The sequence below is a fragment of the Octopus sinensis genome, linkage group LG30 (genome assembly GCF_006345805.1).
Source record: "Octopus sinensis linkage group LG30, ASM634580v1, whole genome shotgun sequence".
Taxonomy (NCBI): domain Eukaryota; kingdom Metazoa; phylum Mollusca; class Cephalopoda; order Octopoda; family Octopodidae; genus Octopus; species Octopus sinensis.
This window is the reverse complement of record NC_043026.1, coordinates 9,697,013-9,724,100: the sequence shown is the minus strand read 5'-3', so window position 1 is coordinate 9,724,100 and position 27,088 is coordinate 9,697,013. Positions and strand designations below refer to the sequence as shown.

The 27,088-nt window shown below is 38.6% G+C and overlaps 3 protein-coding genes across 3 annotated transcripts in view; all 3 read left to right on the top strand.

Annotated features, from left to right (window-relative positions):
* LOC118768543 (zinc finger protein 271-like) overlaps window positions 1–15,435 on the top strand; it is a 40,447-nt gene extending 25,012 nt beyond the window's left edge. The window contains exons 4-5 of the mRNA XM_036515268.1: window positions 14,114–14,609; window positions 14,861–15,435. Coding sequence (XP_036371161.1) covers window positions 14,114–14,609; window positions 14,861–15,270 — 906 coding nt within the window. The 3' untranslated portion in view covers window positions 15,271–15,435. The remainder of the gene's footprint in view (window positions 1–14,113; window positions 14,610–14,860) is intronic.
* Window positions 15,436–16,968: 1,533 nt separating this feature from the next.
* LOC118768545 (zinc finger protein OZF-like) lies at window positions 16,969–21,178 on the top strand. Its single transcript, XM_036515297.1, has 2 exons — window positions 16,969–17,386; window positions 19,702–21,178. The coding sequence occupies exon 2, from the start codon at window positions 20,025–20,027 to the stop codon at window positions 21,039–21,041; it is 1,017 nt and encodes a 338-aa protein (XP_036371190.1). The 5' UTR covers window positions 16,969–17,386; window positions 19,702–20,024; the 3' UTR covers window positions 21,042–21,178.
* Window positions 21,161–26,838, top strand: LOC118768505 (zinc finger protein 724-like). Its single transcript, XM_036515139.1, has 3 exons — window positions 21,161–21,198; window positions 21,619–22,023; window positions 26,249–26,838. The coding sequence occupies exons 1-3, from the start codon at window positions 21,161–21,163 to the stop codon at window positions 26,667–26,669; spliced, it is 864 nt and encodes a 287-aa protein (XP_036371032.1). The 3' UTR covers window positions 26,670–26,838.
* The last annotated feature ends 250 nt before the right edge of the window (window positions 26,839–27,088 follow it).

The following is a 27,088-nucleotide window of genomic DNA, read 5'->3' as shown; positions in this document are numbered from 1 at the left end:
GTTTAGAGGAAGTTGTTTTACACCTATTACACATTTTTGTTTGTTTTTTTGACCGAGTTTAACGTTTTAGTTTAACTCCATCTTGTTGGGAAGAAAGCTTCTTACCACACAGCCACCTCTGAGCCAAGTTTTGCAGTTTTCAGAAACAAAATATTTTTTCAGAGTCGTAAATTCCTTTAAGGGCGATCTTTCGTCTCTAGTAGACCTTTCCGTCGATTTCCGTAAAAAAAATTTTTTTTTTATATATGGGCTTCCGGGAACTTTTGAAGTAATGAGAGCAAAAGAGACTAAGAGAAAGCGATTGTATGACGAGGGAAGTTCTTTTGAAGTTACCGTCCAGGGGAAGCATTGATGTACATGTGTGTGTGTGTGTTTGATGGGGTGTGGGAGACAGACAGTATGTTGTGTAAGTGAAGTGCTTCTGTTAGTGTGTGTGAAGAGACAGAGTAATGTGTGAAAGAAAGAGATAACTGAAATTTTTTACTCGGTGTATGTGTATATGTATGTATATTACTTCAAAAGTTCCCGCAAGCCCATATGTAAAAAAAAAATATTTTTTTTACGGAAATCGACGGAAAGGTCTACTAGAGACGAAAGATCGCCCCTTTAAGTGTATTTAACTATTTAACAGCAAAAGCTTAAAAAAAAAAAAGATAAAAAATTCAAAACAAGATATTATCTTATAATATTCTTTTTGTTTCTGTCAATTTTTCGGCATTATCGTTGCAGAGGTAGTAATGGCTGCAAAGGAGAAATATTTATTGAGAAAGCAACTGGAGACAAAGTCAAGAAATAGTGGATTCAATGAGAAAAGTAAAAGAAACAATATTGAAAGAGAGAGCGAGGGAGATGATTTATATTCTGAATTGTAGGATTTTTAAAAACAATTTACTTCTTAGTTCTGTCTATGTAGTCACATGACCTACTAGAAATAACACCGCATTTCTCTTACATTTATGAATATTGAAGACTGTATTGGATGTAGTTCTAGATATGCAGTACTAGAGAGAACAACAGGATGGAATGTCTTTAATTGTATTTCTGCTCAGTTAGAGACGCCTCAGGGTTAAACAACAATGTCAAATTATAAGTTCAGTTGTTCAGGTAAATTTTTATTTCTGTAGAAATGTAAATTTTCCACTTTTGAATTTGTATTTTTTTAAAGACCCTGCGAATGGACAGAGATTTAGAGACATGTTACTTGAAGCCTTTGACGAAATAGAAGGGGGTATAGCTACACATGGGGTAGAAGACAACTGGACGCTTCTGAGGGACAACCTGCTGAAAGCCACTGACCGGATCTGTGGCTGGTGCAAAGTCCCCTCAAGACCCAAAATAACGTGGTGGTGGAACAATATTGTTGACAGGGCTATTAGACAAAAGAAACAGGCTTGGAAGGACTGGAAGAACGGTGGTAGCAGGGAAGTGTATCAGACTGCCAGAAGGGAAGCTAGGAGGCAGGTGTATTTAGCCAGAGGGGAAGCAGATAAGAAAAAATTTGCCAATGTTCTGCACCATCAGGATGAAAGACTTGAGGTATTTCGTGTTGCAAGACAGTGTGTGAGAGAGAATCGTGACGTGGTAGGAGAAAAATGTGTTCGCATGGATGGCGGTTACTTGCGCTAAATGAGGATACAAAGAGAGAAGTTTGGAGACGCCACTATGAAAGGTTGCTGAATGAGGAAAATGAATGGGATAAAGAGAGTCTGCCGAATGTCGACCCAACAGAGGGACCAGCAATCCGAGTTGACAGTTCCTTAGTAGTTAAGGCAATTACAAGCATGAAAACAGGGAAAGCCCCAGGCCCATCAGGAATTACTGCAGAGATGCTCAAAATATCTGGTAGTGTCGGCTATAGCCTAGTCACCCGTATAGTTAACCAGGTGATACATGAAGGAGTCATACCCAATGACTGGTGTAGCAGCATAATAGTCAACTGCTACAAAGGTAAAGGTGACGCCCTAGATACAAATAACTACAGGGGTATCAAGCTGCTGGATTAGGTAATGAAGGTTACGGAGAGGGTTATAGCCCAACTAATTAGAGAGAGTTAGCTTAGATCAGATGCAGTTTGGGTTCGTGCCAGGGAAAAGTACTACTGATGCTATATTCCTGGTAAGACAGCTGCAGGAGAAATACCTAGCCAAAGATAAGCCCCTGTACCTGGCTTTTGTTGACATGGAGAAAGCCTTCGACAGAGTCCCCCGATCCCTTATCTGGTGGTCAATGAGGAAACTAGGGATAGATGAATGGTTAGTGAGAGCTGTGCGAGCCATGTACAGAGACACTGCTAGTAAGGTGAGGGTTGGCAACGAGTACAGTGAAGAATTCCGGGTAGAGGTTGGGGTCTACCAAGGTTCAGTCCTCAGTCCCCTCCTATTTATCATAGTCCTCCAGGCAATAACGGAGGAATTCAAGACAGGATGCTCCTCTATGCTGATGACCTTGCTCTAATTGCTGAGTCACTATCAGAACTGGAGAAGTTTCAGGTGTGGAAGCAAGGATTAGAATCGAAGGGCCATAGAATCAATCTAGCCAAAACCAAAGTCTTAATAAGTAGGAAGGTAAACCAATCACAAACGACTTCAGGTAGATGGCCCTGCTCGATCTGTAAAAAAGGTGTAGGTAGAAACTTTATAAGGTGCACCAAGTGTAAGCTATGGACACATAAGAGGTGCAGCAATGTCAAAGGAAGGCTAACTAGGAAAATAGTTTTTGTCTGTGGCAGATGCTCAGGAGCAATAAACACTGGAAATGTGCAGAGACCAACTTCCACCACGTTCCAGGGAGACAAACTAGAAGAAGTTGATAGCTTCCGCTACCTAGGTGACCAAGTCAGTAGCAGGGGTGGGTGTGCTGAAAGTGTAACTGCTAGAGTAAGAATAGCCTGGGCAAAGTTTAGAGAGCTCTTACCCCTGCTGGTGACAAAAGGCCTCTCGCTCAGAGTAAAAGGCAGACTGTATGATGCATGTGTACGTACAGCCATGCTACATGGTAGTGAAACATGGGCCGTGACTGCTGAGGATATGCGTAAGCTCGCAAGAAATGAAGCCAGTATGTTCCGATGGATGTGTAATGTCAGTGTTCATAATCGACAGAGTGTAAGTTCTTTGAGAGAAAAGTTGGACCTAAGAAGCATCAGTTGTGGTGTGGAAGAGAGACGTTTGCGCTGGTATGGTCATGTGACGAGAATGGCTGAAGATAGTTGTGTGCAAAAGTGCCACACCCTAGCAGTTGAGGGAACCTGTGGAAGAGGTAGACCCAGGAAAACCTGGGACAAGGTGGTGAAGCATGACCTTCGCACTTTAGGTCTCACCAAGGAAATGACTAGAGACCGAGACCTATGGAAGTATGCTGTGTGTGAGAAGACCCGGCAAGACTAGTGAGACCATAACCCGTGGCCTCTACCTGGTATGTAGCCAGTCAACTTATACATACCTTTCCTTCTTGGGACACAAAACTCCACTTGTGAAGACCCGTTGAGACAAGTGAAAATCGAAAATCAAAAATCAAAATCAAATCAAACCATATCAAATCAGATATCAGAAAGCAGAACCAAAATCGAAGTCGATCAACATCAATAGAAATTGCGGCTGTGATACCAGTGCCGGTGACAAGTAAGCGAACCATCCGATCGTGGCTGTTGCCAGTGCCGGTGACATGTAAAAAGCACCATCCGTACGTGGCTGTTGCCAGCCTCACCTGGCCCCCGTGCCGGTGGCACGTAAATAGCACCATCCGTTCGTGGCCGTTGCCAGCACCAACCTAACTGGCCTCCGTGCCAGTGGCACGTAAAAGCACCATCCGTTCGTGTCCGTTGCCAGCCTCACCTGGCCCCCGTGCCGGTGGCACGTAAAAGCACCATCCGTTCGTGGCCGTTTGCCAGCACCCACTACACTCGCTGAGTGGTTGGCGTTAGGAAGGGCATCCAACCGTAGAAACACTGCCAGATCAGACTGGGCCTGATGCAGCCTTCTGGCTTCACAGAACCCAGTTGAACCGTCCAACCCATGCTAGCATGGAAAACGGACGCTAAATGATGATGATGATGATGATGATGATTAAGTAGCTTCCATATTTTACAATGATGTTTCTTTATTATTTCAGAATATCATATGACATTGGGACAACTGAAGATTCATCCTCAATATTTATCATCTTTTAAGACTGATAGGAATTGATGTACTAAGCAAATTCTTTGTAAAGAGTGAACTATAAGAAGGAAAACAAGAACAATATATATATACATTGTGATTTGAGGAGGAAAATAATGGAAAAGAGTGAGAAAGTAGAAGAATTGATTTCGCATGAAGACATGATAAAAGGGATAAGAAAGTCTTCATATGACTGCGATGTCTGTAAAAGGTCCTTCTCTCAAGAAAGTGACCTCACTGAACACAAACTTATTCATAGACAAGAAAAGCTATATCATTGTGATATTTGTGGTAAATCATTCTCTCACAGTAGTAATCTTTCTAAACACAAACGTATTCATACAGGAGAGAAGTCACATCATTGTGTTATCTGTGGCAAGTCATTCTCTCATAGTAGTGCTTTATCAAAACACATATATACTCATACAGGAGAGAAACCATATTCTTGTGATATTTGTGGTAAATCTTTCACTAAGAGTAGTAATGTTTCTATACACAAGCGTATTCATACAGGAGAGAAACCATATCATTGTGATATCTGTGGTAAATCATTCTCTCAAAATGGTGACTTAACTAAACACAAACATATTCATACAGGAGAGAAACAATATCATTGTGATATTTGTGGTAAATCATTCTCTTGGAGTAGTAATCTCTCTACACACAAACGCCTTCATACAGGAGAGAAACCGTATCATTGTAATATCTGTGGTAAATCATTCTCTTGGAGTGCTAATCTTTCTACTCACAAACGTGTTCATACAGGAGAGAAACCATATCCTTGTGATATCTGTGGTAAATCATTCTCTGATAGTAGTACTTTACCAAAACACAAATGTATTTATACAAGAGAGAAACCATATCATTGTGATATCTGTGGTAAATCATTCTCCAAATGTAATGAATTAACTAAACATAAACGTATTCATACAGGAGAGAAGCCGTATCATTGTGATATCTGTGGTAAATCATTCTCTAACAGTAGTAATCTTTCTATACACAGACGTATTCATTCAGGAGAGAAACCATATCATTGTGATATCTGTGGTAAATCATTCACTGGAAGTGGTGCTTTAACTGCACACAAACGTATTCATACAGGAGAGAAGCCTTATCAGTGTGATATCTGCGGTAAATCGTTCTCTCTAAGTAGTAGTCTTACTAAACACAAACGTACTCATACAGCAGAGAAACCATATCATTGTGATATTTGTGGTAAATCGTTCTCTATAAGTAGTAGTCTTACTACACACAAACGCATTCATACAGGAGAGAAACCATATCATTGTGATATCTGTGGTAAATCATTCTCTGATAGTAGTACTTTACCAAGACACAAACGTGTTCATACAGGAGAGAAACCATATAATTGTGATGTCTGTGGTAAATCATTCTCTCAGAGTCATTGCTTAACTACACATAAACGTATTCATACACGGGAGAAGCCATTTCACTGTGATATTTGTGGTAAATCATTCTCTGATAGTAGTGTCTTCACTAAACACAAATGTATTCATACACGGGAGAAGCCATATCATTGTGATATCTGCAGTAAATCATTCTCCAGCAATAGTCACTTGACTAAACACGTACGTTTTCATACACGGGAGAAGCCATATCATTGTGATATCTGTGGTAAATCATTCTCTCAGAATAGTAACTTAACTGTACACATACATATTCATACAGGAGAGAAACCATATCATTGTGGTAGCTGGGGTAAATCATTCTCTGATAGTAGTGCGTTACCAAGACACAAATGTATTAATGCGAGAGACAAGCCTTATCACTGTGAGATCTGTGGTAAATCATTCTCTGAAAATAGTTCCTTAACTAGACACAGACGTATTCATACAGGAGAGAAGCCATATCATTGTGAGTTTTGTGGTAAATCATTCTCTCAAAGTAGTCACTTAACTGGACACAAACTTATTCATACAGGAGAGAAAAGAAAAGGTTAGTCTGTATGGGTTCTTTTGTAAACTACTTTTTAGTATTTCTTTTTAGTATTTCTGTTTTAGGTACTGAAAATTGTTTTCCAAAAATGTCAGTTCTTATCTTTCCAAATTTTCTCTCCATGCCCTTTCCATAATGTAAAGACCTTTGTTCTGGAACACCACCTCCTGCCCACCCTGCACACGGTTCGTTACTGAATATCACATCCACAATTTTCTGTATATTTATTCTTTATTAATTTTTCAGTACAAAACAGAAGACAGAGGGAAAACATGGGGCATAACTATAGTTTAGTGCTCCACTACAGACTATTCATAGGTAGTTTAGTTTGTGCATAGTGGAGGCGCAATGGCCCAGTGGTTAGGACAGTGGATTCGCGGTCGTAGGATCGTGGTTTCGATTCCCAGACCGGGCGTTGTGAGTGTTTATTAAGCGAAAAACACCTAAAGCTCCACGACGCTCTGGCAGAGGATGGTGGTGATCCCTGCTGTACTCTTTCACCACAACTCTCTCTCACTCTTACGGCTGTTCCGTTGATTCATCGTCGTAACCGACGGAGTGCTTCCATCCATATATCGATTGGGACAGTCATATCAATGAAGTGTCATGATTTTTGTCTGAAGTTTTTCAATATAATGTTTTTATTACTGTTGTTGTTGTTGTTGTTGTTGAGGCTCTGGCAGGGGATGATGGTGATCCCTGCTGTACTCTTTCACCACAACTTTCTCTCACTCTTATTTCCTGTTTCTGTTGTACCTGTATTTCAAAGGGCCGGCCTTGTCACTCTCTGTTTCATGCTGAATATCCCCGAGAACTACGTTAAGGGTACATGTGTCTGTGGAGTGCTCACCACTTACACGTTAATTTCACGAGCAGGCTGTTCCGTCGATCGGTTCAACCGGAACCCTCATCGTCATAACCGACGGAGTGCTTCTTCTTCAGTTTGTGCATATGCTGCTAAATGTATATATAATCCAACATGAAATTTTTAAACAGATATAACTTTTAATGTATAAATTGATTAAAATTTTACAAATATTTATTTACCCTGTGTATTTAGACTCTGTCTTTTTATGAGCTTTTTTGATTTATGGTTTTCTTCGATTTTATAATACGATGATTTTATACTGAAATTTCTTCATTGCATGCTACCGGTCTTTGTAAAGACCATTAGATGAAAGGACCAATGAAACAAAACCATTTTCAAATGTATATCCATTAAACTAATTGTATATATTTACTTATAACCTTATTTCTGTTCCATTCTAAACAAAACTGTCCAACATACGGGAACGTGAAACTCTGATATGATGCTTTTCAGAGTTTATGATGCTTTTCAATAAAGTATACATGCCCCAGCATGGCCACAGCTCATAAGCTGAAACTAGAATCAATCAATCAATCATATATATATATATATTCCGGAGTAAATACATAAATGTGAAACAAGGTGGTAAAAAAAGAGTACTCAAATACCAGGGGTAGAGTAATATGCTTTATCTAAAAACAGCAGAAAATTCAACAAAACCTGTTACTCTGAGTAATATCTATCTGTGTATGTTGATGTATATATGTATAGTTTAGTATGAGTATGTACTGTTGTGTAATATTTTAATTTCAATTTCCATGTATTAATTATATTTTCTTTATTAATGACAATATGTATTTTAACCAAAGATTCGATGTAAGGTTTTTTTCCTCGACTTTTATGATTTTATATATATATATTTTTTTGAGCTCATTTTTGTTTATCGCTCGAAATTGACCGTTATTTGAAAGGACCAATCAACAAGTCCATTTTTAAAGGTGTAGTGTTTATACTAGTCTGGATAGAATTGACATATCGGTTCTATTCTAGCAAAAACTGTCCGACAAACGGGAACATGAAACAGGTTTTGTAGAATTTTCTGCTGCTTTTAAATAGAGTATATATATATATATATATATATATATAACTAACTGATAAGGGTGAGAAAATTGGATACTAATTTAATAGTACATCCATTTAACACCAAGTGGCCCAGTGCACAAAAAAAACCTGGATTATGACAAAATAGGGTGCATAAGATATTTGAGAGCAGATTTGTATACCCAATAAAGCCACCTTCAGCTTCAACAACTGCTTCTGTATGAGATCTAAATCATCTACATGCTTGAATCAAGTGGTCCTGGTTCATTTTGGACATTACTCTGAATATGGCAGTTTTCAAAGAATCTTTGGTGTTATGGGCATGTTCATTGACCACTCTCTCAACAATGCTGCACATGTAATAGTGAAATAGATTGAGATCAGGGGAATACGGGGGCCAAATGTTACGGGGTTATGTGATCAGGACAATTTTCAGCCACCCATTCCTGTGTTACTAGACCCATGTGTGATAGTGCAGAGTCTTACTGAAACACATATGGCCTTCCATTGCATACACTGTCTACCCAGGAGTTATCAATTATTTCCAGGACCTCAATGTAGGCAGCAGAGTTAACTCTAAGGCCTTGTGGAAAGAAGTAAGATGTGATGATATCTCTTTCCAAGTGCACATTACCAAGATGGTGAGAAAGTGCAGCCAGCTTGCTGGTTGGATGGATCTTGAGAATCTTCAGATCCAGAGTGAAAGAAACTTTGATGATCCTGTAGAGGATATTTTTCCCCAGCCGCCTTGACTATTGGTCCCAACTATGGTCATCCCAGAGTGTAAAATTAACAACAGACCTTGAAGCAATCCAGCAAAGGTTTACAAAGAAGGTCGTCTCATTGCAACAGTTCAGCTACTGGGAAAGGCTGAAACAGCTAATATTCTACTATCTGGAGGGAAGGTGGGAGAGATAGGCAGAAATATAGACCTTGAAGATCCTGGAAAGGGTTGTGCCAAATTTTGGCATTGACAGCTACACAAATGCCAGAACAGTTCTCCACTGCACAGTGTTACAGATCCCAACAGTGCCATTGCAGTTCAGGACCAGTTACTGCAACAACCTATATTTCAAGGGCTCACAGCTTTTTAAGATTCTCCCAAAGAACCTGAGAGACCGGCACAAAGTGGATGTAGATGTTTTCACAACAAAAATGGATCTCTTCCTGTCGAGAGTCCCAGATGAACCCATCTCACAGCAGGAGGCACAAATGAGGGCAGTATCATCAAATGCCCTTCGTCACCAAATGGCACATATCAGAGGAGGCTTTCTATAATAACACTGTAACAAAATGGTGATGCCCCAGCATTGCTATAGCTTTGAACTGAAACGGATACACACACACACACACGCATATATATATATTTAGATGTTAATCCAAACAAGAAAACACAAAAACATAACAACGCGAGGACGTGGAACAAATATCATCATCATCATTGTTCGACCGTGGTCGAGACAATGGAATTTACCATGCTACGCCAGACTTCATGGTCCATCATGGCATTACGGGGGTCTTGTTGCTGGATGCCTGTATCCCTGGAGATTACATCAGGGTAGGAGAGTGTGCACCTTCTGGTATCGCGAGTAGATGGCTTCCAGAGGAGAAGAGTAGAAATTGCCTCGTTTTCAGTTCTACAACAATATCCAGCAAACTGGACTCTCTTACCTTTCACAAGAGATGACACAGGTGGTAGTTTCCCATATATTTGCATTTTGGTTGGATGACGCTTCCACGAGAGATTTTGAGCTCTCATAAGGAGGCGAGTGTAGGTTCCATCCAACCGCCTCTCGAGCTTCTTTGATAACATCCAGGTTTCTGAGCCATATAGTTGAATTGGTTTGACTGTGGCTTTCAAGATTTCAAGTTTGAAGTCTCTACTTAGATTTGATGACCAGATCTTATGCATATCATTACAGGCTGACCAGGCCATACCCTTTCTAGTTAGAAAGTCTTTTCCAGATGATGATATGTATGACCCAAGATATTTGTAATATAGTATTATTGGATGCTCAGGAAAGAAGGGAAGAAGGAGGGTTTAACGTTTCGAGCGGAGCTCTTCGTCGGAAACATAGGAGAAGGAAAGATCAAGAGAAGGGAAGGCAGAGGGAAAAAAATCACCAACGGTACACACGAGGTCACATTTTGGCTGGTTGAATGTGTTTTGACGATCTAAAGATGACTCTGTTCAGAAGGCTGAGATATCATTTGATAGGAACGCGGTACAAAGAAATACATAGAACAATGCTGTAACTTTAAATACCTTCAATATCGGCCTCGAATATATATAGAAGTTGAATGACAATGGAAAGAGTTTGATGAGTGGTGGCCATGTGCTTCTTCCGCATAACCTCATTTGCTTGCTGCCACGGGTGTGCTAGAGAGCCAACTAGATCATGTCTTTGCTCTCTGAAGTCCCGATACAAAAGAACAAGAAGTGAGTGTCTGAACGTTAATGTTGCATGTACCTGCTAATGGCTAGCTAATTAGGCAGCCACCGTCAGGGAAGGTAATTGCACCTACACACACACACACACACACGAGTGTTTATATTTACAGCCTCTCAAATGTAAAGCATTTGTTTCTTAAATGCATCATCAAAGTGTATCTCTTATGCGAAGTATTTGACAGCTAGCACGCATTATCTCTTTTAAACATTTAGTCTATTGTTATCTGGTGAAGTAGCGTGTGGTACCCGGTAGCGTCATCATCATCATCATCATCATCATTTAAAGGTGTAGATAGAAATTCCCTAAGATGTACCTGGTGTCAGTTATAGACACATAAGAGGTGCAGCAATATTAAAGGAAGGCTAACTGGAAAGATAGTTTTTGTGTGTGGCAAATGCTCAGGGGCAATAAATACTGAAAATGTGTAGAAAACAGCTTCCGTCACATGCCAGGGGAAAAAAACTAGAAGTCGTTGATAGCTTCCGTTACGTAGGTGATCAAGTCAGTAGCTCTGAGAGTGTAGCTGCTAGAATAAGAAATTAAAATCAACATCGTTTGTAGAGGTCATGATTAAAAGAATGAGTACTAATTCTAGTTTCAGAATTATATACACCCCTCCCAGATCGCCTGTAAAGGATCGATTCCAGCACAAATCCGGAAACATAGGATATACAGGACTACCCTAGGTTCTGTCTCCCCCCCCCGTTTTCCACAGACAAAATGCATTTCCCACACATATGGGGTCAATTAAGACGATTGCGACAAAGAAAAAAAAAAGACGCAGGACACGGGGTTGGAAAAGGGAATTTCCGTGGTTCCACTCTACCCCCACCTCCTCCGTTTTCCACGGTAAAAATGCATTTCCGACAGCTTACGAGGTCAACTAAGACGACTGCACCCCCAAAAAACCGTGGCTAGCAAAATTATTTACTACCGAAATCGAATCTGGTGTGCAACTAAATTTACCCAAAATTTGGTATATTCAGAATTTCCATGAAATAACACATTTTCGTAGAAAATTTCATTTACAAATATTTATTTTCTGAAAGTTATGATTATCCAAAATCGGTGGTGAGGGGCAGAAATCTGTAGTTTCGTTACGATGGCTTTACACTGAAACTAAGGTTTTTTTTTTTTTTTACAGGAGTTACCGCCCGTACAATTATAATATAGACACGCATGCGCATTAATTGTACTTCCGTATTCACCTCCACTTGTTCGTTCGGTGCGTGAATTTCTCTTAATTAACTTCTGCTATCACTTTTGACACGTTTCTGAACACACCCACGCATTTAAAGTACACGAAATATTTCCGTAAGTATCAAACAATGAAAATATTTAGTCTTGTAATTCTGTTGACTTTCGATTCGTTGTGTCTCATCATTTATGCATGAGAGATGTCTCTGATTTGTGCGAGATTTGACAGCTGTTTCTAGCTATGAAAGCTACCTTCTACATTCTACATTCGTTTTCCCGTTAGCTTGTTGTTTGTTTTAACAATGATATTTGTCGAAAGAAGTCGGTGACAAGAAAAGCCACTCCATAAACTGAATATAATTAAGGCGCAGGAGTGGCAGTGTGGTAAGTAGCTTGTTTACCAACCACATGGTTCCGGGTTCAGTCCCACTGCGTGGCATCTTGGGCAAGTGTCTTCTGCTATAGCCTCGTGCCGACCAATGCCTTGTGAGTGGATTTGGTAGACGGACACTGAAAGAAGCCCGTCGTATATATATATATATATATATGTGTGTGTGTGTTTGTCCCCCTAGCATTGCATGACAACCGATGCTGGTGTGTTTATGTCCCCGTTACCTAGCGGTTCGGCAAAAGAGACCGATAGAATAAGTACTAGGCTTACAAAAGAATAAGTTGCTCGACTAAAGGCGGTGCTCCAGCATGGCCGCAATCAAATGACTGAAACAAGTAAAAGAGTAAAGAGTAAGCCATCATCATTGTCAATTTAAATGGTACTTTTCCATACTTGCTGCCTGGGTCAGACAGAATCCATAGAGATAGAATTGTTATGGACAAACGCCATTCCTGTCACCAACCCTCACTAGCTTTCAAGGAAGGTAATATATCCCAATGTTAAGGTGGCAAGCTGGCAGAAACGTTAGCACACTGGGCAAAGTGCTTAGTAGTATTTGGTCTGTCTTTATGTTCTGAGTTCAAATTCTGACAAGGTCGACTTTGTTTTTCACCCTTTCTGGGTCAATTAAGTACCAGTTGCATACTGGGGTCGATCTAATTGACTGCCCCCCCCACCAACCCCCCAAAATTTCAGGCCTTGTGCCTAGAGTAGAAATGAATATTTCCCAATGTTCAGACCTGTTTCTATGGAAGATGGAAATCAAATGACATTGATGATTTGGTATGTCAGAGCAAGAACACACATGACAGTTGTCTCTCCGTTTTACAGCATCTCGAAAGAGTCCAGAAGCTGGCTACCCGCATGGTTCTTGGTCTCAAGTATTTGTCTTATGAAGAAAGGCTTCTCTAGAGAAGAATTCTCTAGAAAAACGACGACACCGTGGTGATCTCATTCTTGCTCACAACATCATAAGCGGAAAGTGTAACCTCTCGAAAGAGCTGTTCTTCACTCCTGCTCCAGAGCGTCGGCTGTGGGGGTCACTCCGAAAAGCTCTATCTACGCCGATTTCATCTCAATCGAAGGAGAGGGGCTTTCTCCATCCGGGTTGCGGATCTGTGGAATAAGCTGCCGGACGAGATAGTGAAGATGCCAACGACCACTCGGTTCAAAGTCTCCCTTGACCACAAATGGCCTGAACTCTTTGCATGAACACCACCCTATACATAACTCCATGTCCCCTTACATGGCCTTGCTTTTTGAGCCAAAAATTAACTTATCTACCAAATCCACTCAGAGGACTTTGATTGCACTGATGCTATAGCAGAAGAGACCTAAGGTGCAGCACTGTGGGACTGAACCCCAAATCAAAAACAACATAGTTTTCTTCTTAGCTCTCTATGTGGTCACAAGACCTGCTAGAAATAACAGCACATTTCCCTTAAATTTCACCTTTCATTTATGTATATTGAAGACTATTGGATCATGTAGTCCCAGATATACAACGCCGGAGAAAAAGACTGGATGGAATGTTTTTAATCATATATCTGCTCAGTCAGAGATAGCTTAGGGCTAAACAATATTGTCACATTATAAGTTCAGTTGTTCAGGTAAATATTTATTTCTACAGTTTATTTCTGTAAATTTTCCACTTTTGAATCTGTGTTTTTTTAAGTGGCCTCCATATCTTACACTGATATTTCTTTATAATTTCAGAATATCAGATGACGTTGGGACAACTGAAGATACATCCTCAATATTTATCATCTTTGAAGACTGACAGAAAACGATGTACAAAACAAATTCTTTGTAAAGAGTGAACTATAAGAAGGAAAACTGGAACAATATATAAATACATTGTGATTCAAGGAGAAAAATAATGGAAAAGACTGAGAAAGTAGAAGAATTGTTGCCCTGCGAAGATACGATTAAAGAAATAAAGTTTTCATATAAGTGTGATATCTGTAAAAAGTCCTTCTCTCAAAAAAGTAACCTAACTGAACACAAACTTATTCATACAAAAGAAAAGCACTGTGATGTCTGTGGCAAATTGTTCTCTCAGAATAGTGACTTAACTACACACAAACGTATTCACACAGGAGAGAAACCATATAATTGTGATATCTGTGGTAAATCCTTCTCTGATAATAGAGCTTTACCTAAACACAAACGTACTCATACAGGAGAGAAACCATATCATTGCAATATCTGTGGTAAATCATTCTCTGACAGTAGTGATTTACGTAAACACAAACGTACTCATACTGGAGAGAAGCCACATCATTGTGATATCTGTGGTAAATCATTTTCTGACAGTAGTAGTTTTTCTACACACAGACGGACTCATACAGGAGAGAGACCATATCATTGTGATGTCTGTGGCAAATCATTCTCTGACAGTAGTGCTTTACCCAAACACATACGTATTCATACAGGAGAGAAGCCACATCATTGTAATGTTTGTGGTAAATCCTTCTCTGACAGGAGTAATCTTTCTACACACAAGCGGACTCATACAGGAGAAAGACCGTATCATTGTGATATCTGTGGTAAATCCTTCTCCGTTGGGAGTGACGTAACTAAACACAAACGCATTCATACTGGAGAGAGGCCATATCATTGTGATGTCTGTGGTAAATCATTCGCTGATAGCAGTGCTTTACCCAAACACAAGCGTATTCATACAGGAGAAAAGTCACATCATTGTAATATTTGTGGTAAATCATTCTATGACAGGAGTAGTCTTACTACACACTTACCGACTCATACAGGAGAAGACCGTATCATTGTGATATCTGTGGTAAATCCTTCTCCGTTGGGAGTGACGTAACTAAACACAAACGCATTCATACTGGAGAGAGGCCATATCATTGTGATGTCTGTGGTAAATCATTCGCTGATAGCAGTGCTTTACCCAAACACAAGCGTATTCATACAGGAGAAAAGTCACATCATTGTAATATTTGTGGTAAATCATTCTATGACAGGAGTAGTCTTACTACACACTTACCGACTCATACAGGAGAGAAGCCATATCATTGTGATATCTGTGGTAAATCATTCTCTGGCATGAGCGGTCTTTCTAAACACATACGGACTCATACAGTAGAGAAGCCATATCATTGTGATACCTGTGGTAAATCATTCTCTGGTACGAGTAGTCTTTCTGCACATAAACGTATTCATACAGGAGAGAAAAGAAAAGTGTAGTTTGTATTGGTTTCTTTCGTAAACTTCTGTTTTATGTAGTTGTGTCTGGTTGCGGTCTCAAAACGATGAAAATATTTTGACGCAAATTAAATTTAAATGTTGAAGTTAATCTAATGGTTTTTTTTGTGTGTTCTTAAATGGCTTATAAACGTCTTCCATACTGCAACTGTTAAAATAAAGTTTTTCCAAAAATTTCAGTTTCTTTCTTGTTTTTTTGTTTAGAATTTACTCCTAATCCCCTCCCCTACTTTAATTCCCTTTTCCATAACGTAGGGATCTTTGTTCTGAAAGTGCTCCTTCTGCCAACCCTACACATGGGTCTTTGTTGAATATCACTTCCACAGTTTATTTTTACTTGTTTCAGTCATTTAACTGCAGCCATGCTGGAGCACTGCCTTTAGTCAAGCAAATCGACCCCGGGACTTATTCTTTGTAAGCCCAGTACTTATTCTATCGGTCTCTTTTGCCGAACCGCTATATATTTATTGTTTATTTTGAAATGCTTCCTTCATTTTTGCTAGGTTTTCAAGGAGAGTATGGTCCTTTTCAATTCCACCTTGATTTTGTCAGGGTCAATGCCCAACTTATTAAGAAGAGTGTTAGTCTAGATGAGATGCAGTTTCGTTTTGTGCCAGGGAAAAGCATATTGATGCTACCTTTTTAATAAGGCAACTGCTGAAGAAAAATTTAGAGAAGAATAAATCTCTGTATTTGGCTTTTACTGAAATGGAAAAAGCCTTGACAGGGTTCCTTACTTCCTTAGTGGTCAACCTGGAAGCTAGGGATAGATTAGTGGTTGGTGAGCAGCAGTTTTCAACATAATTTCTAGTTAACTAGAATGTGTCAAAATAAAACATTTTTTTCTCTTGGCTTTCTTGAGAAAATTGTAATTTGTAAGTTTAACGTAGTTTAATTTTTCAAATTTTAACCAATCCTATGCCCTCTATTGAGCTAAAATCATTTGCTGCGTCTAAAACAGACAACATCCTGTCACTAACCCGCACCCTAACCCTAAATTTTAGCCTTTCGTTTTTTTTTCTTAATTATTAAATTAATTTAAGGATAACAATTAAGAAAAAAAACGAAAGCAATGGAAAATAATTTTTAATTTAACAATTAAGGAAAAAAAAAAAACGAAAGCAAAAACTCGAAACAAAAACAAAACGAATAATTTTAGACACGCGTAACAAATTAATTTTAAACCCTAACCCTAAATTTTAGCCTTTCGTTTTTTTTTCTTAATTGTTAAATTAATTTAAGGATAACAATTAAGAAAAAAAAAACGAAAGCAAAAACTCAAAACAAAAACAAAACTAATAATTTTAGACACGCGTAACAATTAAGAAAAAAAAACCGAATTTGCCTGGTTTTGAATATATTTTGTCTGTTAAAATGAAAATAAACGATATAAAAAATTTGAAAAAGAAAGAAAAAAATTGTCTGCTGTTCGGTGTTATTTGCATTGTCTGCATTTACTACTAGTGTGGCTGCTACTACTAAATAGTCTCCGCTGATATCTTTCTTCATTTACTCAATAGAAGGTAAGGGTGGAAGGACAATCAAACCTGCCGTTTCTTCACCTCACAACACTTCCTCTTTTATTTCTGGTATATCAGCCACTATTCCATAAAAGTGTTAATTTTTTTTAATAAATAAAAATAAAATACTAACCGATTATAAAACAGATTATTTAATTATCGACTTCTTTAGTATATACCTATTCGTTCCGCTTAATCTGTTTACACAATTCTATTTTTGCATTTCCCTGCAGGGTTTTCGTTTTATCATTATTCGTCCGACAGAATAAGGCAAGCGAGGTTTTTAGAATCGTTAGCATGCCAGACAAAATCTCTTGTGACATTTTCATTATCAAAACATTAATGAAAATGTTTTTCTTTGCTATAACAAAAAAATTAATTCGTTTCAGTATTGCAAATAAGCCATAACGTTTTTACACATTCCCCGTTAGGAACCTCTTTCCTGGGATAATTCTGGCAGAAATTTAATCTTTGTTCCCTTCTCATCTGAAATTAACGAATTCTCTGAGTAGATTTCGACTATTGTATGAAAAATACGATTGAGGGAACTATTTGAAGATTAAAAGTTTAATCAAATTGTAAGTAGACAAGATAATTTCTTACATTTTTATTTTAAGATCGTTTTCCCTTAGTGCAACCCTTCAAAAGATTATCCGGTGGGAAGTCTTACAACAGACAAGATTTTTTGGCGGAATTCGACAAGCGAAACATCGCCGACAAACGAGTACAGTATGAGGTGGTCGTGAGATGTACTAAAAATAACAGCTAAATACCCCTTAAATCACACGCATAAATTTGGCTTTGTTTAGTTTTGGCATAATCGTATGATTTCTCGTGTGTAGAACACAAATTCGCTAAAATTTTCGGTACATTTATAGCTTCACACCACACCCGATTTCCCCGCGGTTTTTTTTTGGGGGGGGGCGTGCAGTGTATGTGTGCATGTGTGGCGTTAGCAAAATTTAACCAAGTTGTTCACGTAATGTTGATAACCCAATGTTTGTATGCCTTTGTAAGCCGCCCAAGAATCACTGTTGATAAGGCAAATTTATAGTTTCACACCAGACTCAGGAGTGGCTGTGTGATAAGCAGCTTCCTTACCAACCACATGGTTCCGGGTTCAGTCCCACTGCGTGGCATCTTGGGCAAGTGCCTTCTACTATAGCCTCGGGCTGACCAATGCCTTTGTATATATATGTTTGTGTGTGTGTTTGTCCCCCTAGCATTGCTTGACAACCGATGCTGGTGTGTTTACGTCCCCGTCACTTAGCGGTTCGGCAAAAGAGACCGACAGAATAAGTACTGAGCTTACAAAGAATAAGTCCCGGGGTCGATTTGCTCGACTAAAGGCGGTGCTCCAGCATGGCCGCAGTCAAATGACTGAAACGAGTAAAAGAGAGAAAGAAGCCTGTCGTGTATACGTATATATATATATATGTATGTAAAAGAGTAATATCCAACTATGAGCAATTGACTGACCTCCTACATGAAACAGCTCCAAGTTTTGAGGGGAAACGAGCCGTGACTGCTATTCTAGATCATGGCATTGCACTCAACAAAGAACTTTATAGGGAACAACAAGCATCAAGTAAGCAGTCAATGATAACTACTTTCTTCAGGAGGTTTTGTGGGTCTCTTGCACCAACCCTAGTCCCCTCACCAACACTGACTCTTACCCAGACTCTCCAGGCATTCCCTCTCTACATCTAATGATGATAATTTTGACAAAACAGATGTTGATGATGATTCCAACTCCATATAGCTCCACCAACCACTTTACATTACCCACACCAAGAGAGCAAGAACTGCACCAGAAGGCTCTAAGTGTGATGATATTAAGACGGGGTCTGGAAGGGGAATTTTTGAGGTTCTGCCCCTTCCGTTTTCTGCATTTCCAACTGCTTACCGAAAACGAGTCTTTACTCTCTTTTACTCGTTTCAGTCATTTGACTGCGGCCATGCTGGAGCACCGCCTTTAGTCGAGCAAATCGACCCCGGGACTTATTCTTTGTAAGCCCAGTACTTATTCTATTGGTCTCTTTTGCCGAACCGCTAAGTGACGGGGACGTAAACACACCAGCATCGGTTGTCAAGCAATGCTAGGGGGACAAACACATACATATATATATATACATATACACGACAGGCTTCTTTCAGTTTCTGTCTACCAAATCTACTCACAAGGCTTTGGTCGGCCCGAGGCTATAGCAGAAGACGCTTGCCCAAGATACCACGCAGTGGGACTGAACCCGGAACCATGTGGTTGGTTAGCAAGCTACTTACCACACAGCCACTCCTGCGCCTATATATATATTATATAACTTTTTTCAGCTACCTTTTTCCAATAAAGGACTGTTTCTTCTGTGTTCAGGGTTTTAGCACAGTAAATCTCCACCCTTGCTTTATTAACCCTTTCGTTACCGTATTTATTTTGAGATGCTCATTGTTTCTATCAATTAATTTTAAATATAACAAAGAATTTAGTAAAATAACTTAGTTATCATTAAGCTAGTATTGGGAACATAAATTGTGACTAAGGTTTGGTGGAAGATTTTAATTCAAAACTTATGAAAACAAGACATTTGTACGACAGAGCAAGGTGGTTTTGGCCAGGTTGGTATCAAAAGGGTTAAATACTTCATGAAAATTCCAAGTATACTGAATGAGAAACAAGGATCTAAGTGATGGAGGTTTGTCTATGACAAAATGGGTTGCATAGAATGTGGGAGAGTGAAGATGTTGGCCGTAGATTGGGAAGGGAGATCAATGATGAGTTGGATGGAAGGTAGGCAAGAGGCAGGGTGGGGTGAGTAGATGATAACTTGAGAGTGTTCCACTACATTTTAAGTATCTTCTGTGTCTTACAAAGTTCTTGTTTTGTCTATCATTTCAGAATATCTCATGACATTGGCATCAAATACACTAGCAGTATTTGTCATCTGTTAAAGATTAAAGGAAGGTGTTATACACAGAACATATACAACACTGTTTCGCGATTAATAGCAACATTTCTCAGCTTCACTATCTGGAATAATTACAAGATGATTTTGCCTTCTTACTGAACTAGAATTACAAAGACATTTGCAGAATCTTCAGGCAGCAACAAAGAACACTGTTGATGAAATATAGCAGTGTAAACATAAGTATCTGTTTGAAATCAACTATAAAAATTAAAAGAGATAAACATCTCTGTGTTGTGTTTAGAGAAGCTTAATTATGGAAAATGAATTGTATGAGAACGTTGAATTTAAAAGGGAATCTAAAAGAATTGATTCTCCTGATGGTACAAAGAAAGGAACAGATAAAACTCCACACCAGTGTGATATTTGTAACAAGATATTTTCTAAAAAGAGTCACCTCATTAGACATGAACGTATTCATACAGGAGATAGACCGTATCATTGTGACATCTGTGGCAAATCATTCTCTCAGAGACATGTCTTAACTACTCATGAATATATTCATACGGGTGAGAAACCATACCACTGTGATACCTGTGGTAAATCCTTCTCTCAACGCAAAAACTTAACTATACATATACGTATTCATACAGGAGATAAACCATATCATTGTGAAACATGTGGTAAATTATTCTCTCAAAAGCAGCACTTAACCGAACACAAATATATTCATACAGGGGAGAAACGATTTCACTGTGATATCTGTGGGAAATCATTTTCGAAAAATGGTGACTTAACTAAACATGTACGTATTCATACAGGAGAAAAGCCATATCACTGTGATGTCTGTGGTAAATCTTTCTCTCATAATGGTGACTTAACTAAACACAATCGCATTCATACAGGAGAAAAGCCATATCACTGTGATTTCTGTGGTAAATCGTTCTCTCGGAGACATACGTTAACAACTCACAGATATATTCATACAGGTGAGAAGCCATATCATTGTGATATCTGTGGGAAATCATTCTCTCAAAGTCAGCGCTTGACTGAACACATATATATTCATACACAAGCGAAACCATATCACTGTGATATCTGTGGGAAATCATTCTCTCAAAATTGCGACTTAACTAAACACAGTCGTATTCATACAGGGGAGAAGCCATTTCATTGTGATATTTGTGGTAAATCATTTTCTCATAAAAATAGCTTGACCACACACAACCGTATTCACACAGGAGAAAAGCCTTATCTTTGTGATATCTGTGGTAAATCTTTCTCTTATAAAATCAGCTTTAATACACACAAATGTATTCATACAGAAAAGTAACTGTATCAGTTTCAAAATAATATATTGTGCTTAAAATAAAGACTTTGGTGTTTGTCAATCAAATTGTTTTGTTTGTTATTGGTAGAAATATCAGCAATACAAATATAGAATCGTGTGCTATGAAGACTTCCCAAAGTGAGCCTCCAACTGTTACAATGTGTCTCCGATTTTTTTTTTTTGTTTTGTTTCTGTCAATGTATTTAGCAGAAAATATTTGTTGTAATCTGATATGATTAGCAAAATTTCTGAAAAATCATTGACTTGAGTGCCAAGACGATGAATTTGTGTACTGATTAATCTTATATAAATTTACATAAATGTCGCCAAAGAAAGGTAACAGTGGACAGAAATACGGCAGTGGAAGTATTTGTAAGAGTTAATTGCAAGAACAAAAGCAAGAAAAATATATGCATTGTTATTTGAGAAGGAAAATAATGAAACCAGGAGTGAAACCATATCACTGTGATATCTGTGGTAAATCGTTCACTGTAAGTAGTAGATTAACTGAACACAAGCGTACTCATACAGGAGTGAAACCATATCATTGTGATATCTGTGGTAAATCGTTCACTGTAAGTAGTAGATTAACTGAACACAAGCGTACTCATACAGGAGTGAAGCCATATCACTGTGATGTCTGTGGTAAATCGTTCACTGTAAGTAGTAGATTAACTCAGCACAAACGTATTCATACAGGAGAGAAGCCATATCCTTGTGATACTTGTGGTAGATTATTCAGTGAAAGTAGTGCTTTGACTACACACAAACGTCTTCATTCAGGAGAGAAACCATATCATTGTGATGTCTGTGGTAAATCATTCTCTGACAGTAGCAACTTCACTACACACAAACTTATTCACACTACAGAGATGCCATATTACTGTGATGTCTATGGTAAATCATTCCCGAAAAGATATTACTTAACTACACACAAACTTATTCATACAGGTGAGAGGCCATATCACTGTGATATCTGTGGTAAATCGTTCACTGTAAGTAGTAGATTAACTGAACACAGCGTACTCATACAGGAGTGAAATCATATCATTGTGATATCTGTGTAAATCGTTCACTGTAGTATAATAGATTAACTGAACACAAGCGTACTCATACAGGAGTGAAGCCATATCACTGTGATGTCTGTGGTAAATCGTTCACTGTGTAGTAGATTAACTCAGCACAACGTATTCATGAGAGAGCCATAGTGATACTTGTGGTAGATTATTCTGAAAGTAGTGCTTTGACTAACACAAACGTCTTCATCAGAGAGAAACCATATCATTGTGATGTCTGTGGTAAATCATTCTCTGACAGTAGCAACTTCACTACACACAACTTATTCACACTACAGAGATGCCATATTACTGTGATGTCTATGGTAAATCATTCCCGAAAAGATATTACTTAACTACACACAAACTTATTCATACAGGTGAGAGGCCATATCACTGTGATATCTGTGGTAAATCATTCCATAGAAGGCATCTCTTAACTAAACACAAATTCATGTAGGAGAGAAGCTATATCATTGTCATATCTGTGGTAAATAATTCACTATAAGTAGTAAAATAACTATGCACAAACGTCTTCATTCAGGAGAGACACCATATCATTGTGATATCTGTGGTAAATCATTCACTGTAAGTTGTTCTTTAACTAGACACAAACGTATTCATATAGGAGAGAGACCATATCACGGTGAGGTCTGTACTTGTCCATTACGGTTAATCTTACAAATCGGTTTCGTGTGAAATTATATAATGGAGTGTTATACAATATACGCTCTTCCTTCTGGGGCTGGCCGATTCAGAGCAGATCTCAGAATTAAACAGGCGAAATCTGCGATGATGAATCGGTTTCTGACTGAAGAACGAAGGCTTTGAATGACCCGTCTGTCTCTTATGTTCGTCCCTTCGTGTATTTCATGTTATTTATATATGTAAAGGTTTATTATATATATATATATATATACTAGCAGTATCGCCCGGCGTTGCTCGGGTTTGTAAGGGAAATAACTATATAAGCATTTTTAGAGAGTTACTTCCCTTATAGATACCAATTCGAGCTTTCTTAGCCATTTCTGTTTTGGTGTCTTCAAGCTATGAAGTCGTTCTAAAAGAACGCTGGTCTCCTTGACAACGCATTACGACGTTGATTTCCTTAAACTCCCTTCCCCACAGCTTCACGAGGGAGGGAAGAGGGGGAGAAGCAAACAGGTGCAGGTGTTTGAGCATGGACGCCAACTCCGCCGCCATCGACACACGAAAAATTATGCATTAAAATGGAATAAAAAATGATGTTAAATTATTTTTAAAATCGTAGACTCATCGTAGACGCGCGCTAATACTCAGACGGGCTCGATATGAATCACGACTATAAGATACCCGAGTTTGGTTAAACTGCACCGCAAAATGTGTAGAATAGTGGGATAGTTAGGAATCTAAATCGAAGGGGACAGACACTCACACAACTACAGTTTTATATATATAGATATACATAGACACACAATCGATGGAAGTATTGTAAAAATTAAAGGGAAGTAACAAGTGTTAGCTACTGTAAATATTACGTATAAAAGATGCGCATGCGCATTAAACGTACTCTGGTCTTTGATTTAGCAGCAAATATGTCTTTTACTTGAATTTCCTGTACTTACCATACTTTTAATACATTTAATACACATAATGCTCGCATTTATAACGATACTATCCTTTATGAAACATTTCCGTATTAAACAATGAAAATATTCAATCTTTTATCTCGGATGAGAGATGGCTATGATTTGTGGGCGGACGTCGGAGATTGGTAGCACCAACAAATTGGTATTTCTCCGTTTTGACGGGTTTTTTAAAAAAAATTTTGGGGCTAATGTTCACTTTAACTCCCGGTCACCAAAACAAAAAAATGTGTATTAAACTCCCTTATTCACCAAACGCCACATATCAGAGGAGGCTCTCAATAATAACAGTGTGACAAAACGGCGGTGCCCCAGCATGGCCACAGCTTTGAACTTGAATTTAAGTAAAAGTAAAACGTATTTGAAAACAAGTTTGCGCCAACGATTTTATAGAAATACTTTTCAAACGGCATACATTACGATTATAAAGTAATTTGTGGGGAAAACCTTTTCCAAAAGGTGTGGAGAGGACTTCGGAAAATTCACAAGATCCAAGTTTTTCTCTCATAACTGTATATAATATATATTTGTATGTGTCAAATGTATATATATATATATATATATGTGTGTGTGTGGTGTGTGTATATATATGTATGAGTGGTTGTGTGGTAAGTAGCTTGCTTATGAACCACATGGTTCCGGGTTCAGTCCCACTGCGTGGCACCTTGGGCAAGTGGCTTCTACTATAGCTTCGGGCCGACCAAAGCCTTGTGTGTGGATTTGGTCAACTGAAAGAAGCCCGTCCCCCCAATATCTGTGATGTAAATTTTCATAAATTAACAAGTTCAGTTGTTCAGGTAAATATTTATACTACAGTTTATCTCTATAGAAACGTAAATTTTCCATTGTTGAATCTGTATTTTTGAACTAGCCTTTATACCTTACACTGATGTTTCTTTATTATTTCAGAATATCAGATGACATTGGCATAACAGAAGATACATCCTCGGTATACTCAGGAAAATTTTATACAGAGCTGATGTATAACACTGTTTCTCTAAGCCTGTGATTAAATTCATATGAAATATTTGTTCTGATCTGAGATTATTAGCAAAATTTTTACACACCACTCACTGGAGTAACAAGAATATGAGCTTGTGTGCTGATTAAACTTTGATAAATTTCCAAACAAGTTGTAAGACTAAGTTAATACTGGACAGAAATACAGTAGTAGAAATAGTTGTAAGGAATAAAGTATAAGAACAAAAGGAAGAAAAATATATACATTGTGATTTGAGAGAAAAAAAAATTATGGAAAAGAGTGATAAACTTATACAATATATTTCCCAGGAAGGCATGGTGAGAGAAATAGGAAAGTTGTCATATGACTGTGATGTTTGTAAGAAGTCCTTCTCTCAAAAAAGTAACCTAACTATGCACAAACGTGTTCATACAGGAGAGAAGCCTTATCACTGTGGTCCATGCTGCCAACAAAGCACGCGGAATTCTGTTCTTGATTCGACGATCATTTGGAATGCTCACAGCAGCCATATTCCTACCACTCTATGTCACGCTGGTGAGACCCATATTGGAGTACGGGATTCAAGCCTCTTCTCCTTATCTCCTCAAAGACATACAGCATCTCGAAAGAGTCCAGAGGCTGGCTACCCGCATGGTTCATGGTCTCAAAAATTTGTCCTACGAAGAAAGGCTGAGGACGCTCGACCTTTGTTCTCTTGAAAAACACCGCTGCCGTGGTGATCTCATTCTCGCCCACAACATCACAAGCGGAAAGTGTAACCTCTCGAAAGAGCTGTTCTTCACTCCTGCTCCAGGGTGTCGGCTCTACCTGCGACGATTTCATCTCAATTGAAGGAGAGGAGCTTTCTCCGTCCGGGTTGCGGATCCGTGGAACAAGCTGCCAGACGAGATGGTGAAGATGCCGACGACCGCTTTGTTCAAAGCCTCCCTTGACCTCAAGTGGCCTGAACTCTTTACATGAACACCACCCTGTACTTAACTCCATGTCCCCCTACATGGCCTTGCTATTTGCTTTTGAGCCAAATTAACTAACTAACTGTGATATCTGTGGTAAATCATTCTCTCGTAATAATTACTTAACTGCACACAAATATACTCATACAGGGGAAAAGCCATATTACTGTGATATCTGTGGTAAATCATTCTCTGAAAGTTGTAAATTAACTTCACACAAACGTATTCATACTGGGGAGACACCATATCACTGTGATATCTGTGGTAAATCATTCTCTCACAGTAATCATTTAACTAGACACAAACGTACTCGTACAGGAGAGAAGCCATATCACTGTGATATCTGTGGGATATCATTTTCTTAGAGTAATCACTTGACTGTGCACAAGCGTACTCATACAGGAGACAAGCCCCATCATTGTGATAATTGTGGTAAATCATTCTCTCAGAGTAGTCATTTAACTTCACATGAACGTTTTCATACAGGAGAGAAACCATATCACTGTGATATCTGTGGTAAATCATTCTCTCACAGTGTTAACTTAACTGTGCACAAACGTACTCATACAGGAGAGAAACCATATCACTGTGATAAATCATTCTCTCACAGTATTCACTTAACTACACACAGACGTATTCATGCAGGAGAGAAACCATATCATTGTGATATCTGTGGTAAATCATTCTCTCAGAGTGGTCACTTAACTAAATGCAAATGTATTCATGCAGGAGACAAGCCACATTGCTGTGATATCTGTGGTAAATCATTCTCTCAGAGTGGTCACTTAACTAAATGCAAATGTATTCATGCAGGAGACAAGCCACATTGCTGTGATATCTGTGGTAAATCATTCTCTCAGAGTGGTCACTTAACTAAATGCAAATGTATTCATGCAGGAGACAAGCCACATTGCTGTGATATCTGTGGTAAATCATTCTCATGCAGTACTGTCTTGATTAGACACAATATCAGTGTGATACCTGTGGTAAATCATTCTTGCAAAATAGTGGCTTAAATGTGCACAAATGTATTCACAGAGAGAAACCATATCTCTATGATATCTGTGGTAACTCATTCTCTTGTGCTAGTCACTAAATTATGAACAAATGTATTCTTATAGGAGAGATGTCACATTATTGTGATATCTAATTTAACTCATTCTAGCTGTGAATGAGAGATGTCTATGATTTGTGTGAGATTTGGCTGCTGTTTCTAGCTATGGGAAATGTTTATGATTTGTGTCAAAATTGGCTGCTCTTTCTAGCTATGGAACTGTGATATCTATGAAAGAGAGATATCCATGATCTGTGCAAGATTTGGCTGCTCTTTCTAGCTGAGAAAGAGAGATGTCCATGATCTGTGTGATATTTGACTGCTCTATCTATGGATGAGAAATGTGTATGGTTTATGCAAGATTTGGCTGCTCTTTCTAGC

Bases quoted from the DNA above. Each gene is read 5' to 3' on its own strand.
- LOC118768545 (XM_036515297.1), top strand. From the start codon at position 20,025: ATGGAAAATGAATTGTATGAGAACGTTGAATTTAAAAGGGAATCTAAA.
- LOC118768505 (XM_036515139.1), top strand. From the start codon at position 21,161: ATGAAGACTTCCCAAAGTGAGCCTCCAACTGTTACAAT. The intron at 21,199-21,618 runs GTGTCTCCGATT...GTTCACTGTAAG, and splicing joins GAGCCTCCAACTGTTACAAT to TAGTAGATTAACTGAACACA. The intron at 22,024-26,248 runs ATCGTTCACTGT...TCACTGTGATAA, and splicing joins CACTGTGATATCTGTGGTAA to ATCATTCTCTCACAGTATTC.